The sequence below is a fragment of the Carcharodon carcharias genome (genome assembly GCF_017639515.1).
Source record: "Carcharodon carcharias isolate sCarCar2 chromosome 39 unlocalized genomic scaffold, sCarCar2.pri SUPER_39_unloc_14, whole genome shotgun sequence".
NCBI lineage: Eukaryota > Metazoa > Chordata > Chondrichthyes > Lamniformes > Lamnidae > Carcharodon > Carcharodon carcharias.
The window spans coordinates 90,001-109,051 of record NW_024470819.1 but is presented as its reverse complement, the minus strand read 5'-3'; the positions used below and the strand labels follow the sequence as shown (position 1 = coordinate 109,051).

The 19,051-nt window shown below is 43.3% G+C and overlaps 1 protein-coding gene across 1 annotated transcript in view; it reads right to left on the bottom strand.

The window, feature by feature from the left end:
* Positions 1-18,808: 18,808 nt before the first annotated feature.
* Positions 18,809-19,051, bottom strand: part of LOC121274937 (urotensin-2 receptor-like) — a 1,080-nt gene continuing 837 nt past the window's right edge. The window contains exon 1 of the mRNA XM_041182310.1: positions 18,809-19,051. This exon is cut by the window's right edge and continues 837 nt beyond it. Within this exon, the coding sequence (XP_041038244.1) occupies positions 18,809-19,051 (243 nt within the window).

Below are 19,051 nucleotides of genomic sequence, written 5' to 3'. Positions count from 1 at the left end.
ATCCAATTTATTCTTAAAACTTAAGAGTGATCCCATAGTTACCACGTCAGATGGTAGCTCGTTCCACACTCTCACCGCTCTCTGAGTGAAGAAATTCCCCCTAAACCTTTCCCCTTTCACCCTAAAGCCATGTCCTCTCCTGTTTATCTCTCCTAATCTACGTGGAAAGAGCCTACTCGCTTTTACTCTGTCTATTCCCCTCATATTTTTGTAAACTTCTATCATATCTCTCCTCATTCTTCTACGCTCCAAGGAATAAAGTCCCAACCTGTTTAATCTCTCCCTGTAACTCAACTCCTGAAGACCGGCAACATCCTAGTAAATCTTCTCTGCACTCTCCCTCAATCTTACTGATAACCTTCCTGTAGTTAGGCTACCAGAACTGCACACAATACTCCAAAGTTGGCCTCACCAATGTCTTATAAACCCTCTCACCATAACATCCCAACTCCTATACTCAATACTTTGATTTATGAAGGCCAGTGTGCCAAAAGCTTTCTTTACAACCCTGTCTACCTGTGACGCCACTTTCAGGGAATTATGTGTCTGAACTCCCAGATCCCTTTGTTCCTGCGCACTCCTCAGTGCCCGACCATTTACTGTCTATGTCCTACCTTGCTTTGACCTTCCACAATGTAACACCTCACACTTTTCCACGTTAAATTCCATCTGCCATTTTCTGGCCCATTTTTCCAGTTGGTCCAGATCTCTCTGCAAGCTTTGAAAGCCTTCCTCGCTGTCCACAATGCCTCCAAACTTACTGTCATCAACAAACTTGCTGATCCAATTCAACAGATTAACATCCAGATCATTCAAATCATTCCAGTCTGTAACTCACTCCCGGGTATCCGTTATTGTATATAAAAACCACCGCGAAACCCTCGATTAGTTTCCAGTCTGTAACTCACTCCCGGATATCTGTTATTCTATATATAAACCACCCCGAACCCCTCGATTAGATTCCAGTCTGTAACTAACTCCCGGGTATCTGTTATTCTATATATAAATCATCCCGAAATCCTCGATTAGATTCCAGTCTGTAACTCACTCCCGGGTATCTGTTATTCAATGTATAACACACCCCGATTCCCTCGATTAGATTCCAGTCTGTAAATCACTCCCGGGTATCCGTTATTCTATATCTAAACCACCCCGAACCCCTCGATTAAATACCAGTCTGTAAATCACTCCCGAGTATCTGTTATTCTATCTAAAAATCTCCCCAAAACTCCTTGATTAGATTCCAGTCTATAACTCACTCCCGGGTATCTGTTATCCTATATATAAGCCACCCCGAACCCCTCGATTAGATTCCAGTCTGTAACTCACTCCCTGTTATCTGTTAAACAATATATAAACCACCCCGAAAACCACAATTAGATTCCAGTCTGTAACTCACTCCCGGGTATCTGTTATTCAATATATAAATCACCCGAACCACTCGAATAGATTTCAGAACGTAACTCACTCCTGGATTTCTGTTATTCTATACATAAACCACCCTGATTTCCTTGATTAGATTCCAGTCTGTAACTCACTCCCGGGTATCTGTTATTCTATATATAAACCACCACAAATGCCTCGATTGGATTCCAGTCTGTAACTCACTCCCGGGTATCTGTTATTCTATAAATAAACCACCCCGAACCCCTCGATTAGATTCCAGTCTGTAACCCACACCCGGGTACCTATTATTCTATATCTAAACCACCCCGAACCCTACGATTAAATTCCAGTCTGTAACTCACTCCCGGGTATCTGTTATTCGATATATAAATCACCCGAACCCCTCGAATTGATTCCAGTCTGTAACTCATTCCCGGGTATCTGTTATTTTATATATAAACCCCACGGAACCCCTCGATTAGATTCCTGTCTGTAATTCACTCCCGGGTATCTGTCTTTCGATATATAAACCACCCCGAACCACTCAATTAGATTCCAGTCTGTAACACACTCCCGGGTAACAGTTATGCTATATATAAACCATCCAAAAACCCTCCATTAGAGTGCATTCTGAAACTCACTCCCGGGTATCTGTTATTCTATATATAAAGCACCACAAATGCCTTGATTGAATTCCAGTCTGTAAGTCACTCCCGGGTATCTGTTATTCTGTATATAAACCACCCCAAATGCCTCGATTAGATTCCAGTCTGTAACTCACTCCAGGGTATCTGTTATTCTATATATAAACCACCCCGAAACCCTCGATTAGATTCCAGTCTGTAACTCCCTCCTGGGTATCTGTTACTCTACATATAAACCACCCCGAAGCGCTCGATTAGATTCCAGTCTCTAACCCAGTCCCCTGTATCTGTTACTCAGCATAAAAACCACCCCGAACCCCTCGATTAGATTCCAATCTGTAACTCACTCCTGGTTATCTGTTACTCTATATATAAACCCCCACAAACCCCTTGATTAGATTCCACTCTGTAACTCACTCCCGGGTATCTGCTATTCTATATATAAAACCACCCCGTACCCCTCGCTTAGATTCCAGTCTGTAGCACACTCCCAGATAGCTGTTATTCTACATATAAACCTGCCTGAACCCCTCAATTAGATCCCATTGAACTATTGAACACTACAGCACAGAAAACAGGCCATTTGGCCCTTCCAGTCTGTGCTGAAATATTATTCTGCTAGTCCCATTTACCTACACCTAGTCCATAACCCTCCAGACCTCTCCCATCCATGTATCTATCCAATTTATTCTTGAAACTTAAGAGTGATCCCACAGTTACCACGTCAGATGGTAGCTCGTTCCACACTCTCACCGCTCTCTGAGTGAAGAAGATCCCCCTAATGTTCCCCCTAAACCTTTCCCCTTTCACCCTAAAGCCATGTCCTCTCCTGTTTATCTCTCCTAATCTACGTGGAAAGAGCCTACTCGCTTTTACTCTGTCTATACCCCTCATAATTTTGTAAACTTCTATCATATCTCTCCTCATTCTTCTACGCTCCAAGGAATAAAGTCCCAACCTGTTTAATCTCTCCCTGTAACTCAACTCCTTAAGACCCGGCAACATCCTAGTAAATCTTCTCTGCACTCTCCCTCAATCTTACTGATATCCTTCCTGTAGTTAGGCGACCAGAACTGCACACAATACTCCAAAGTTGGCCTCACCAATGTCTTATACAACCTCTCAACATAACATCCCAACTCCTATACTCAATACTTTGATTTATGAAGGCCAGTGTGCCAAAAGCTTTCTTTACAACCCTGTCTACCTGTGACGCCACTTTCAGGGAATTATGTGTCTGAACTCCCAGATCCCTTTGTTCCTGCGCACTCCTCAGTGCCCGACCATTTACTGTCTATGTCCTACCTTGCTTTGACCTTCCACAATGTAACACCTCACACTTTTCCACGTTAAATTCCAACTGCCATTTTCTGGCCCATTTTTCCAGTTGGTCCAGATCTCTCTGCAAGCTTTGAAAGCCTTCCTCGCTGTCCACAATGCCTCCAAACTTATTGTCATCAACAAACTTGCTGATCCAATTCAACACATTATCATCCGAATCATTCAAATCCTTCCAGTCTGTAATTCACTCCCGGGTATCTGTTATTCTATATCTAAACCACCCCGAAACTCTCAATTAGATTCCAGTCTGTAAATCACTCCCGGGTACCTGTTATTCTATATCTAAACCATCCCGAACCCCTCGATTAGATTCCAGTCTGTAACTCACTCCCTGTTATCTGTTAAACAATATATAAACCACCCCGAAAACCACAATTAGATTCCAGTCTGTAACTCACTCCCGGGTATCTGTTATTCAATATATAAATCACCCGAACCACTCGAATAGATTTCAGAATGTAACTCACTCCTGGATTTCTGTTATTCTATACATAAACCACCCTGATTTCCTTGATTAGATTCCAGTCTGTAACTCACTCCCGGGTATCTGTTATTCTATAAATAAACCACCCCGAACCCCTCGATTAGATTCCAGTCTGTAACCCACACCCGGGTACCTATTATTCGGTACATAAATCCCCCGAACCCCTCGAATTGATTCCAGTCTGTAACTCATTCCCGGGTATCTGTTATTTTATATATAAACCCCACGGAACCCCTCGATTAGATTCCTGTCTGTAATTCACTCCCGGGTATCTGTCTTTCGATATATAAACCACTCCGAACCACTCAATTAGATTCCAGTCTGTAACACACTCCCGGGTAACAGTTATTCTATATATAAACCATCCAAAAACCCTCCATTAGAGTGCATTCTGAAACTCACTCCCGGGTATCTGTTATTCTATATATAAAGCACCACAAATGCCTTGATTGAATTCCAGTCTGTAAGTCACTCCCGGGTATCTGTTATTCTGTATATAAACCACCCCAAATGCCTCGATTAGATTCCAGTCTGTAACTCACTCCAGGGTATCTGTTATTCTATATATAAACCACCCCGAAACCCTCGATTAGATTCCAGTCTGTAACTCACTCCTGGGTATCTGTTACTCTACATATAAACCACCCCGAAGCGCTCGATTAGATTCCAGTCTCTAACCCAGTCCCCTGTATCTGTTACTCAGCATAAAAACCACCCCGAACCCCTCGATTAGATTCCAATCTGTAACTCACTCCTGGGTATCTGTTACTCTTTATATAAACCCCCGCAAACCCCTTGATTAGATTCCACTCTGTAACTCACTCCCGGGTATCTGCTATTCTATATATAAAACCACCCCGAACGCCTCGCTTAGATTCCAGTCTGTAGCACACACCCAGATAGCTGTTATTCTACATATAAACCTGCCTGAACCCCTCAATTAGATCCCATAGAACTATTGAACACTACAGCACAGAAAACAGGCCATTTGGCCCTTCCAGTCTGTGCTGAAATATTATTCCGCTAGTCCCATTTACCTGCACCTAGTCCATAACCTTCCAGACCTCTCCCATCCATGTATCTATCCAATTTATTCTTAAAACTTAAGAGTGATCCCACAGTTACCACGTCAGATGGTAGCTCGTTCCACACTCTCACCGCTCTCTGAGTGAAGACGATCCCCCTAATGTTCCCCCTAAACCTTTCCCCTTTCACCCTAAAGCCATGTCCTCTCGTGTTTATCTCTCCTAATCTACGTGGAAAGAGCCTACTTGCTTTTACTCTGTCTATACCCCTCATAATTTTGTAAACTTCTATCATATCTCTCCTCATTCTTCTACGCTCCAAGGAATAAAGTCCCAACCTGTTTAATCTCTCCCTGTAACTCAACTCCTGAAGACCCGGCAACATCCTAGTAAATCTTCTCTGCACTCTCCCTCAATCTTACATATATCCTTCCTGTAGTTAGGCGACCAGAACTGCACACAATACTCCAAAGTTGGCCTCACCAATGTCTTATACAACCTCTCACCATAACATCCCAACTCCTATACTCAATACTTTGATTTATGAAGGCCAGTGTGCCAAAAGCTTTCTTTACAACCCTGTCTACCTGTGACGCCACTTTCAGGGAATTATGTGTCTGAACTCCCAGATCCCTTTGTTCCTGCGCACTGCTCAGTGCCCGACCATTTACTGTCTATGTCCTACCTTGCTTTGACCTTCCACAATGTAACACCTCACACTTTTCCACGTTAAATTCCAACTGCCATTTTCTGGCCCATTTTTCCAGTTGGTCCAGATCTCTCTGCAAGCTTTGAAAGCCTTCCTCGCTGTCCACAATGCCTCCAAACTTACTGTCATAAACAAACTTGCTGATCCAATTCAACACATTATCATCCGAATCATTCAAATCCTTCCAGTCTGTAATTCACTCCCGGGTATCTGTTATTCTATATCTAAACCACCCCGAAACTCTCAATTAGATTCCAGTCTGTAAATCACTCCCGGGTACCTGTTATTCTATATCTAAACCATCCCGAACCCCTCGATTAGATTCCAGTCTGTAACTCACTCCCTGTTATCTGTTAAACAATATATAAACCACCCCGAAAACCACAATTAGATTCCAGTCTGTAACTCACTCCCGGGTATCTGTTATTCAATATATAAATCACCCGAACCACTCGAATAGATTTCAGAATGTAACTCACTCCTGGATTTCTGTTATTCTATACATAAACCACCCTGATTTCCTTGATTAGATTCCAGTCTGTAACTCACTCCCGGGTATCTGTTATTCTATAAATAAACCACCCCGAACCCCTCGATTAGATTCCAGTCTGTAACCCACACCCGGGTACCTATTATTCGATACATAAATCCCCCGAACCCCTCGAATTGATTCCAGTCTGTAACTCATTCCCGGGTATCTGTTATTTTATATATAAACCCCACGGAACCCCTCGATTAGATTCCTGTCTGTAATTCACTCCCGGGTATCTGTCTTTCGATATATAAACCACTCCGAACCACTCAATTAGATTCCAGTCTGTAACACACTCCCGGGTAACAGTTATTCTATATATAAACCATCCAAAAACCCTCCATTAGAGTGCATTCTGAAACTCACTCCCGGGTATCTGTTATTCTATATATAAAGCACCACAAATGCCTTGATTGAATTCCAGTCTGTAAGTCACTCCCGGGTATCTGTTATTCTGTATATAAACCACCCCAAATGCCTCGATTAGATTCCAGTCTGTAACTCACTCCAGGGTATCTGTTATTCTATATATAAACCACCCCGAAACCCTCGATTAGATTCCAGTCTGTAACTCACTCCTGGGTATCTGTTACTCTACATATAAACCACCCCGAAGCGCTCGATTAGATTCCAGTCTCTAACCCAGTCCCCTGTATCTGTTACTCAGCATAAAAACCACCCCGAACCCCTCGATTAGATTCCAATCTGTAACTCACTCCTGGGTATCTGTTACTCTTTATATAAACCCCCGCAAACCCCTTGATTAGATTCCACTCTGTAACTCACTCCCGGGTATCTGCTATTCTATATATAAAACCACCCCGAACGCCTCGCTTAGATTCCAGTCTGTAGCACACACCCAGATAGCTGTTATTCTACATATAAACCTGCCTGAACCCCTCAATTAGATCCCATAGAACTATTGAACACTACAGCACAGAAAACAGGCCATTTGGCCCTTCCAGTCTGTGCTGAAATATTATTCCACTAGTCCCATTTACCTGCACCTAGTCCATAACCTTCCAGACCTCTCCCATCCATGTATCTATCCAATTTATTCTTAAAACTTAAGAGTGATCCCACAGTTACCACGTCAGATGGTAGCTCGTTCCACACTCTCACCGCTCTCTGAGTGAAGACGATCCCCCTAATGTTCCCCCTAAACCTTTCCCCTTTCACCCTAAAGCCATGTCCTCTCGTGTTTATCTCTCCTAATCTACGTGGAAAGAGCCTACTTGCTTTTACTCTGTCTATACCCCTCATAATTTTGTAAACTTCTATCATATCTCTCCTCATTCTTCTACGCTCCAAGGAATAAAGTCCCAACCTGTTTAATCTCTCCCTGTAACTCAACTCCTGAAGACCCGGCAACATCCTAGTAAATCTTCTCTGCACTCTCCCTCAATCTTACATATATCCTTCCTGTAGTTAGGCGACCAGAACTACACACAATACTCCAAAGTTGGCCTCACCAATGTCTTATACAACCTCTCACCATAACATCCCAACTCCTATACTCAATACTTTGATTTATGAAGGCCAGTGTGCCAAAAGCTTTCTTTACAACCCTGTCTACCTGTGACGCCACTTTCAGGGAATTATGTGTCTGAACTCCCAGATCCCTTTGTTCCTGCGCACTGCTCAGTGCCCGACCATTTACTGTCTATGTCCTACCTTGCTTTGACCTTCCACAATGTAACACCTCACACTTTTCCACGTTAAATTCCAACTGCCATTTTCTGGCCCATTTTTCCAGTTGGTCCAGATCTCTCTGCAAGCTTTGAAAGCCTTCCTCGCTGTCCACAATGCCTCCAAACTTACTGTCATAAACAAACTTGCTGATCCAATTCAACACATTATCATCCGAATCATTCAAATCCTTCCAGTCTGTTAATTCACTCCCGGGTATCTGTTATTCTATATCTAAACCACCCCGAAACTCTCGATTAGATTCCAGTCTGTAACTCACTCCCGGGTACCTGTTATTCTATATCTAAACCATCCCGAACCCCTCGATTAGATTCCAGTCTGTAACTCACTCCCTGTTATCTGTTAAACAATATATAAACCACCCCGAAAACCACAATTAGATTCCAGTCTGTAACTCACTCCCGGGTATCTGTTATTCAATATATAAATCACCCGAACCACTCGAATAGATTTCAGAATGTAACTCACTCCTGGATTTCTGTTATTCTATACATAAACCATCCTGATTTCCTTGATTAGATTCCAGTCTGTAACTCACTCCCGGGTATCTGTTATTCTATATATAAACCACCACAAATGCCTCGATTAGATTCCAGTCTGTAACTCACTCCCGGGTATCTGTTATTCTATAAATAAACCACCCCGAACCCCTCGATTAGATTCCAGTCTGTAACCCACACCCGGGTACCTATTATTCTATATCTAAACCACCCCGAACCCTACGATTAAATTCCAGTCTGTAACTCACTCCCGGGTATCTGTTATTCGATATATAAATCACCCGAACCCCTCGAATTGATTCCAGTCTGTAACTCATTCCCGGGTATCTGTTATTTTATATATAAACCCCACGGAACCCCTCGATTAGATTCCTGTCTGTAATTCACTCCCGGTTATCTGTCTTTCGATATATAAACCACCCCGAACCACTCAATTAGATTCCAGTCTGTAACACACTCCCGGGTAACAGTTATTCTACATATAAACCATCCAAAAACCCTCCATTAGAGTGCATTCTGAAACTCACTCCCGGGTATCTGTTATTCTATATATAAACCACCACAAATGCCTTGATTGAATTCCAGTCTGTAAGTCACTCCCGGGTATCTGTTATTCTGTATATAAACCACCCCAAATGCCTCGATTAGATTCCAGTCTGTAACTCACTCCAGGGTATCTGTTATTCTATATATAAACCACCCCGAAACCCTCGATTAGATTCCAGTCTGTAACTCACTCCTGGGTATCTGTTACTCTACATATAAACCACCCCGAAGCGCTCGATTAGATTCCAGTCTCTAACCCAGTCCCTGTATCTGTTACTCAGCATAAAAACCACCCCGAACCCCTCGATTAGATTCCACTCTGTAACTCACTCCTGGGTATCTGTTACTCTATATATAAACCCCCACAAACCCCTTGATTAGATTCCACTCTGTAACTCACTCCCGGGTATCTGCTATTCTATATATAAAACCACCCCGTACCCCTCGCTTAGATTCCAGTCTGTAGCACACTCCCAGATAGCTGTTATGCTACATATAAACCTGCCTGAACCCCTCAATTAGATCCCATAGAACTATTGAACACTACAGCACAGAAAACAGGCCATTTGGCCCTTCCAGTCTGTGCTGAAATATTATTCCGCTAGTCCCATTTACCTGCACCTAGTCCATAACCTTCCAGACCTCTCCCATCCATGTATCTATCCAATTTATTCTTAAAACTTAAGAGTGATCCCACAGTTACCACGTCAGATGGTAGCTCGTTCCACACTCTCACCGCTCTCTGAGTGAAGACGATCCCCCTAATGTTCCCCCTAAACCTTTCCCCTTTCACCCTAAAGCCATGTCCTCTCGTGTTTATCTCTCCTAATCTACGTGGAAAGAGCCTACTTGCTTTTACTCTGTCTATACCCCTCATAATTTTGTAAACTTCTATCATATCTCTCCTCATTCTTCTACGCTCCAAGGAATAAAGTCCCAACCTGTTTAATCTCTCCCTGTAACTCAACTCCTGAAGACCCGGCAACATCCTAGTAAATCTTCTCTGCACTCTCCCTCAATCTTACTGATATCCTTCCTGCAGTTAGGCTACCAGAACTGCACACAATACTCCAAAGTTGGCCTCACCAATGTCTTATACAACCTCTCATCATAACATCCCAACTCCTATACTCAATACTTTGATTTATGAAGGCCAGGGTGCCAAAAGCTTTCTTTACAACCCTGTCTACCTGTGACGCCACTTTCAGGGAATTATGTGTCTGAACTCCCAGATCCCTTTGTTCCTGCACACTCCTCAGTGCCCGACCATTTACTGTCTATGTCTACCTTGCTTTGACCTTCCACAATGTAACACCTCACACTTTTCCACGTTAAATTCCATCTGCCATTTTCTGGCCCATTTTTCCAGTTGGTCCAGATCTCTCTGCAAGCTTTGAAAGCCTTCCTCGCTGTCCACAATGCCTCCAAACTTACTGTCATCAACAAACTTGCTGATCCAATTCAACACATTATCATCCGAATCATTCAAAGTATTCCAGTCTGTAACTCACTCCCGCGTATCTGTTATTCAATATATAACACACACCGAGCCCCTCGATTAGATTCCAGTCTGTAACTCACTTCCGAGTATCTGTTATTCTATATATAACCCTACCCGAACCCCTCGGTCAGATTCCAGTCTGTAACTCAGTCCCGGGTATCTGTTATCTGTATATAACCCTCCCGAACACCTCGGTTAGATTCCAGTCTGTAACTCACACCCGGGTATCTGTTATTCTATATATAAAACACCCCAAACCCCTCGATTAGAATCCAGTCTGTAACTCACTCCCGGGTATCTGTTATTCTATATATAAACCACCCCGAACCCCTCTATTCGATTCCAGTCCGTAACTCACTCCTAGATATCTGTTATTCTATATATAAACCACCCCGAACCCCTCGATTAGATTCCATTGAACCATAGAACACTACAGCACAGAAACCAGGCCATTCGGCCCATCCAGTCTGTGCTGAAATATTATTACACTAGTCCCATTGACCTGCACCCAGTCCATAACCTTCCAGACCTCTCCCATCCATGTATCTATCCAATTTATTCTTAAAACTTAAGAGTGAGCCCACAGTTACCATGTCAGATGGTAGCTCGTTCCACAATCTCACCGCTCTCTGAGTGAAGACGATCCCCCTAATGTTCCCCCTAAACCTTTCCCACTTTCACCTTAGAGCCATGTCCTCTGGTGTTTAACTCTCCTAATCTACGTGGAAAAAGCCTATTCACATTTACTCTGTCTATACCCCTCATAATTTTGTAAACTTCTATCATATCTCTCCTCATTCTTCAACGCTCCAAGGAATAAAGTCCCAACCTGTTTAATCTCTCCCTGTAACTCAACTCCTGAAGACCCGGCAACATCCTAGCAAATCTTCTCTGCACTCTCCCTCAATCTTACTGATATCCTTCCTGTAGTTAGGCGACCAGAACTGCACACAATACTCCAAAGTTGGCCTCACCAATGTCTTATACAACCTCTCACCATAACATCCCAACTCCTATACTCAATACTTTGATTTATGAAGGCCAGTGTGCCAAAAGATTTCTTTACAACCCTGTCTACCCATACGTATGTATGTCACTTCTAGCAAATGAACCATATTATGAGCTTGACTAATTATCTTAAATTGGTTGTTAGTGTAGCTGTTAGCACATTCAGGATTGTTCAGCATATGCTTGTTGAGTAGTCATGGAATCACATCTAACTGTAGACATTTTCAGGGAATTATGTGTCTGAACTCCCAGATCCCTTTGTTCCTGCGCACTCCTCAGTGCCCGACCATTTACTGTCTATGTCCTACCTTGCTTTGACCTTCCACAATGTAACACCTCACACTTTTCCACGTTAAATTCCATCTGCCATTTTCTGGCCCATTTTTCCAGTTGGTCCAGATCTCTCTGCAAGCTTTGAAAGCCTTCCTCGCTGTCCACAATGCCTCCAAACTTACTGTCATCAACAAACTTGCTGATCCAATTCAACACATTATCATCCGAATCATTCAAAGTATTCCAGTCTGTAACTCACTCCCGCGTATCTGTTATTGTATATATAAACCACACTGAACCCCTCGATTAGATTCCAGTCTGTAACTCACTCCCGCGTATCTGTTATTCTATATATAAACCACACTGAAACCCTCAATTAGATTCCAATCTGTAACTCACTCCCGGGTATCTGTTATTCTATATATAAAGCACACCAAAACCCCTCAATTAGATTCCAGTCTGTAACACACGCCTGGGTATCTCTACTTCTATATATCAACCACCTAAAACCATATATAAACCACCTAAAACCCCTCAATTAGATTGCAGTCTGTAACTCACTCCCGGGTATCTGTTATTATATGTAAAACACCTTGAACCCCTCCATTAGATTCCAGTCTGTCACTCACTCCCGAGTATCTGTTATTCTATATAGAAACCACCCCGAACCCCTTGATTAGATTCCAGTCTGTAACTCACTCCCAGGTATCTGTTATTCAATTTATAAACCCCCGAACCCCTCGATTAGATTCCAGTCTGTAACTCACTCCCGGGTATCTGTTATTCTATATATAAACCCACTGAACCCCTCGATTAGATTCCAGTCTGTATCTCACTCCCAGTTAACTGTTATTCTCTATATATACCACCCCCAACCCCTCGATTAGATTCCAGTCTGCAACTCACTCCCGGGTATCTCTACTTCTATATATAAACCACCTCAAACCCCTCGATTAGATTCCAGTCTGTACTTCACTCCCAGGTATCCGTTATTCTATATATAAATCACCACGAACCTTTCGATTAGATTCCAGTCAGTAACTCACTTCTGCGTCCATGTAATTCTATATAAACCCACCCCGAAACCCTCGATTAGATTCCAGTCTGTAGCTCTCTACTGAGTTTCTATTATTCTTCATGTAAACAACTTCGAACCCCTCGATTAGTTTCCAATCTGTAACTCACTCCTGGGTATCTGTTATTCTATATATAAACCACCCCGAAGGTGTCGATTATATTCCAGACTGTAACTCACTCCCGGATATCTGTTATTCTATATATAAACCAACCCGAGCCCCTCAATTAGATTCCAGTCTGTAGCTCTCTACCGAGTTACTGTTATTCTACATGTAAACAACTCTGAACCACTCGATTAGTTTCCAGTCTGTCACTCACTCCCAGGTATCTGTTATTCTATATATAAAACACCTTGAACCCCTCCATTAGATCACAGTCTGTAACTCACTCCCAGGTATCTGTTATTCTATATATAAACCCCCTGAACCCCTCGATTAGATTCCAGTCTGTATCTCAATCCCAGTTAACTGTTATTCTCTATATATACCACCCCCAACCCCTCAATTAGATTCCAGTCTGCAACTCACTCCCGGTATCTGTTATTCTATATATAATCCAACCCGAATCCCTCGATTAGTTCCAGTCTGTAACACACTCCCGGGTATCAGTTATTCTATATATAAAACACCCCGAACCCCTCGATTAGATTCCAGTCTGTAACTCACTCCCGGGTGTCTGTTATTCTATATATAAACCACCCCGAACCCCTCAATTAGATTCCAGTCTGTAACTCTCTACCTAGTTACTGTTATTCTATGTGTAAACAACTCCGAACCACTCGATTAGTTTCCAGTCTGTCACTCACTCCTGGGTATCTGTTATTCTATATATAAAACACCCCGAACCCCTCGGTTAGATTCCAGTCTGTAGCTCACTCCCGGGTATCTGTAATTCTATATATGAACCAGCCCGACCCCCTCGATTAGATTCTAGTCTATAACTTACTAAGTGTTTCTATTATACCATATATAAACCACCCCCAGCCCCTCGATTAAATTCCAGTTTGTAACTCACTCCCGAGTATCTGTTATTCTATATATAAACCACGCCGAACAACTTGATTAGATTCCAGTCTGTGACTCACTCCCGGGAGTCTGTTATTCTACATATAAACCTCTCCGTACCCCTCAATTAGAGTCCAGTCTGTAACTCACTCCCGGGTATCTGTTATTCTATATATGCACCACGCTGACCCCCTCGATTAGGTTCCAGTTTGTAACTCACTAACGGCTATCTGTTTTTCTATATATAAACCACCCCGAACCCCTCGATTATATTCCAGTCTGTAACTCACTCCCGGGTATCTGTTATTCTACTTATTAACCACCCCGAACCCCTCGAATAGATTCCAGTCTGTAACTCACTCCCGGGTATCTGTTATTCTATATATAAACCAACCCGAGCCCCTCAATTAGATTCCAGTCTGTAGCTCTCTACCGAGTTACTGTTATTCTACATGTAAACAACTCCGCACCACTCGATTAGTTTCCAGTCTGTCACTCACTCCCAGGTATTTGTTATTCTATATATAAAACACCTTGAACCCCTCCATTAGGTCACAGTCTGTCACTCAATCCTGAGTATCTGTTATTCTATATAGAAACCACTCCGAACCCCATGATTAGATTCCAGTCTGTAACTCACTCCCAGGTATCTGTTTTTCTATATATAAACCACCCCGAACCCCTCGATTATATTCCAGTCTGTAACTCACTCCCGGGTATCTGTTATTCTATTTATTAACCACCCCGAACCCCTCGAATAGATTCCAGTCTGTAACTCACTCCCGGGTATCTGTTATTCTATATATAAACCAACCCGAGCCCCTCAATTAGATTCCAGTCTGTAGCTCTCTACCGAGTTACTGTTATTCTACATGTAAACAACTCCGCACCACTCGATTAGTTTCCAGTCTGTCACTCACTCCCAGGTATTTGTTATTCTATATATAAAACACCTTGAACCCCTCCATTAGGTCACAGTCTGTCACTCAATCCTGAGTATCTGTTATTCTATATAGAAACCACTCCGAACCCCTTGATTAGATTCCAGTCTGTAACTCACTCCCAGGTATCTATTATTCTATATATAACCCTACCCGAACCCATCTGTTAGATTCCAGTCTGTAACTCACTCCCGGGTATCTGTAATTCTATATATAAACCACCCATAAACACTTGATTAGATTCTAGACAGTAACTCACTACCGAGTATCTGTTATTCTACATATAAACCACTCCGAACCCCACGATTAGATTCCAGTCTGTAACTCACTCCCGGGAATCTGCTATTCTATATCTAAACCACCCCGAACCCCTCGATTAGATTCCAGTCTGTAACTCACTCCTGGGTATCTGTTATTCTATATATAAACCCCCGAACCCCTCGATTAGATTCCAGTCTGTATCTCACTCCCAGTTAACTGTTATTCTCTATATATACCACCCCCAACCCCTCGATTAGATTCCAGTCTGCAACTCACTCCCGGGTATCTCTACTTCTATATATATACCACCTCAAACCCCTCGATTAGATTCCAGTCTGTACTTCACTCCCAGGTATCCGTTATTCTATATATAAACCACCCCGAACCTTTCGATTAGATTCCAGTCAGTAACTCACTTCCGCGTCCATGTAATTCTATATAATCCCATCCCGAAACCCTCGATTAGATTCCAGTCTGTAGCTCTCTACCGAGTTTCCATTATTCTACATGTAAACAACTTCGAACCCCTCGATTTGTTTCCAATCTGTAACTTGCTCCTGGGTAACTGTTATTCTATATATAAACCAACCTGAACCTCTCGATTATATTCCAGTCTGTAACTCACTCCCGGGTATCTGTTATTCTATATATAAACCCCCGAACCCCACGATTAGATTCCAGTCTGTATCTCACTCCCAGTTAACTGTTATTCTCTATATATACCACCCCCAACCCCTCGATTAGATTCCAGTCTGCAACTCACTCCCGGGTATCTCTACTTCTATATATATACCACCTCAAACCCCTCGATTAGACTCCAGTCTGTACTTCACTCCCAGGTATCCGTTATTCTATATATAAACAACTCTAAACCCCTCGATTAGATTCCAATCTGTAACTCGCTCCTGGGTATCTGTTATTCTATATATAAACCAACACGAACCTCTCGATTATATTCCAGTCTGTAAATCACTCCCGGGTATCTGTTATTCTATATATAAACCAACCCAAGCCCCTCATTTAGATTGCAGTCTGTAGCTCTCTACCGAATTACTGTTATTCTACATGTAAACAACTCCGAACCACTCGATTAGTTTCCAGTCTGTCACTCACTCCCAGGTATCTGTTATTCTATATATAAAACACCCCAAACCCCTCGACTAGATTCCAGTCTGTAACTCACTCCCGGGTATCTGTTATTCTATATATAAACCACCCCGAACCCCTCGATTATATTCCAGTCTGTAACTCACTCCCGGGTGTCTGTTATTCTTTATTTCAACCACCCTGAACCCCTCGATTAGATTCCAGTCTATAACTCAATCCCGGGTAACTGTTATTTTATATATAAACCACACTGAACCCCTTGATTAGATTCCAGTCTGTACCTCACTCCCGGGTATCTGTTATGCTATATATAAACCACCTCGAACCCCTCGATTAGATTCCAATCTGTAACTCACTCCTGGGTATCTGTTATTCTGTATATTAACCACCTCGAACCCCTCGATTAGATTCCAGTCTAAAACTCACTCCCGGATATCTGGTATTCTATATATAAACCACCCTGAACCAGTCGATTAGGTTCCAGTCTGTAACTCACTCCCAGGTATCTGTAATTCTATATATAAAGCACCCCGAACCCCTCGATTAGATTCCAGTCTGTAACTCGCCCCCAGGTATCTGTAATTCTATATATAAACCACCCATAAACACTTGATTATATTCTAGACTGTAATTCACTACCGAGTATCTGTTATTCTACATGTAAACCACTCCAAACCCCTCGATTAGATTCCAGTCTGTAACTCACTCCCGGGTATCTGCTATTCTATATATAAACCACCCCGAACCCCTCGATTAGATTCCAGTCTGTAACTCACCCCAGGTATCTGTTATTCTATTTATAAACCCCCTGAACCCCTCGATTAGATTCCAGCTTGTAAATCACTCCCGGGAATCTGCTATTCTATATATAAACCACCCATAAACACTTGATTAGATTCTAGACTGTAACTCACTACCGAGTATCTGTTATTCTACATGTACACTACTCCGAACCCCTCGATTAGATTCCAGTCTGTAACTCACTCCCGGGTATCTGCTATTCTATATATAAACCACCCCGAACCCCTCGATTAGATTCCAGTCTGTTACTCACCCCAGGTATCTGTTATTCTATTTATTTAGCCCCCTGAACCCCTGGATTAGATTCCGGTCTGTAACTCACTCCCGGGTATCTGTTTTTCTATATATAAACCACACTGAACCCCTTGATTAGATTCCAGTCTGTAACTCACTCCCGGGTATCTGTTATTCTATATATAAACAACTCCAAACCCTTCGATTAGATTCCAGTCTGTATCTCACTCCTACGTATCTGTAATTCTACATATAAACCACCTCTAAACTTTAGATTCTAGACTGTAACTCACTACCGAGTATCTGTTATTCTACATTCAAATCACTCCGAACACTTTGATTATTTTCCAGCCTTTAACACACTCCCGGGTATCTGTTTTTCAATATATAACCCCCCCAAAACCCTCGATTAGGTTCCCGTCTGTAAGTCCCTTCCGGGTATCTGTTATTCTATATATAAACCACACCCAACCCCTCGATTAGATTCCAGTCTGTGACTCACTCCCGGGTATCTGTTATTCTATATATAAACCCCCTGAACCCCTCGATTAGATTCCAGTCTGTATCTCACTCCCAGTTATCTGTTATTCTCTATTTATACCACCCCCAACCCCTGATTAGATTCCAATGTGCAACTCACTCCCGGGTATCTGTTATTCTATATATAAACCACCCCGAACCCCTCGATTAGATTCCAGTTTGTAACTCATTCCTGGGTATCTGTTATTCTATATATAAACAACTCTAAACCCCTCGATTAGAATCCAGTCTGTGACTCACTCCCGGGTATCTATTATTCTATATATAAACCCCCTGAACCCCTCGATTAGATTCCAGTCTGTATCTCACTCCCAGTTATCTGTTATTCTCTATTTATACCACCCCCAACCCCTGATTAGATTCCAATGTGCAACTCACTCCCGGGTATCTGTTATTCTATATACAAACCACCCCGAAACCCTCGATTAGATTCCTTTCTGAAACTCACTCCCGGGTATCTGTTATTCTATATATAAACCCCCTGAACCCCTTGATAAGTTTCCAGTCTGTAACTCACTCCCGGGTATCTGTTATTCTACATACAAACACTCCAAACCCCTCGATTAGATTCCAGTCTGTAACTCCCTCCCGGGTATCTGTTATTCTATATATAAACCACCCCGAACCCCTCGATTAGATTCCAGTCTGTAACTCACTCCCGGGTATCTGTTATTCTATATATAAACCACCCCGAACCCCTCGATTAGACTCCAGTCTGTAACTCACTCCCGGGTATCTGTTATTCTATATATAGACCACCCCGAACCCCTCGATTAGATTCCAGTCTGTAACACACTCCCGGGTATCTGTTATTCTATATATAAACCCCCCTGAACCCCTCGATTAGATTCCAGTCTGTAAATCACTCCCGGTATCTGTTATTCTATATATAAACCACCCCTCGGACCCCTCGATTAGATTCCAGCCTGTTTCTCCGTCTCTTCTGCTGTCATAAATCTCGGTTCCTCCTCGAAGGTTTTGACTCCCCGACTGCGTCTTACACCCCCCCAACCCCTCACCGCCGCACCCCCCCACCCACCCCCCACCCACCCCCCCCCCCCCACTCACCCCTCACCCCCACCCCCATCCCTCCTCTGGCCCGACACCCACCCCCAACCCCCACTCCTCCCTCACGCACCGCCCCCCACCCCCTCCCCCCAACCCCCCCCCAACACCCCAACCCCTCAAACCCCGCCTACCTGCGCCTCCGCCGCGTCGGGCCGCTCGGCCGGGGCGGGCCTCGCCGGCGGGGTGGTGGGGACTCCCGCCCGGCCCTTGCGGAAGGCGGCGGCCCCGGCACCCCCTCCCCCGGCCCTCCTCTGGCGGCCCCTCATGTACTCCCGGTAGTTCTTGGTCAGCAGGGTGTAGAGGAAGGGGTCGACGCAGCTGTTGCCGTAGGTCAGGCAGGTGACCAGGTCGTTGATGCG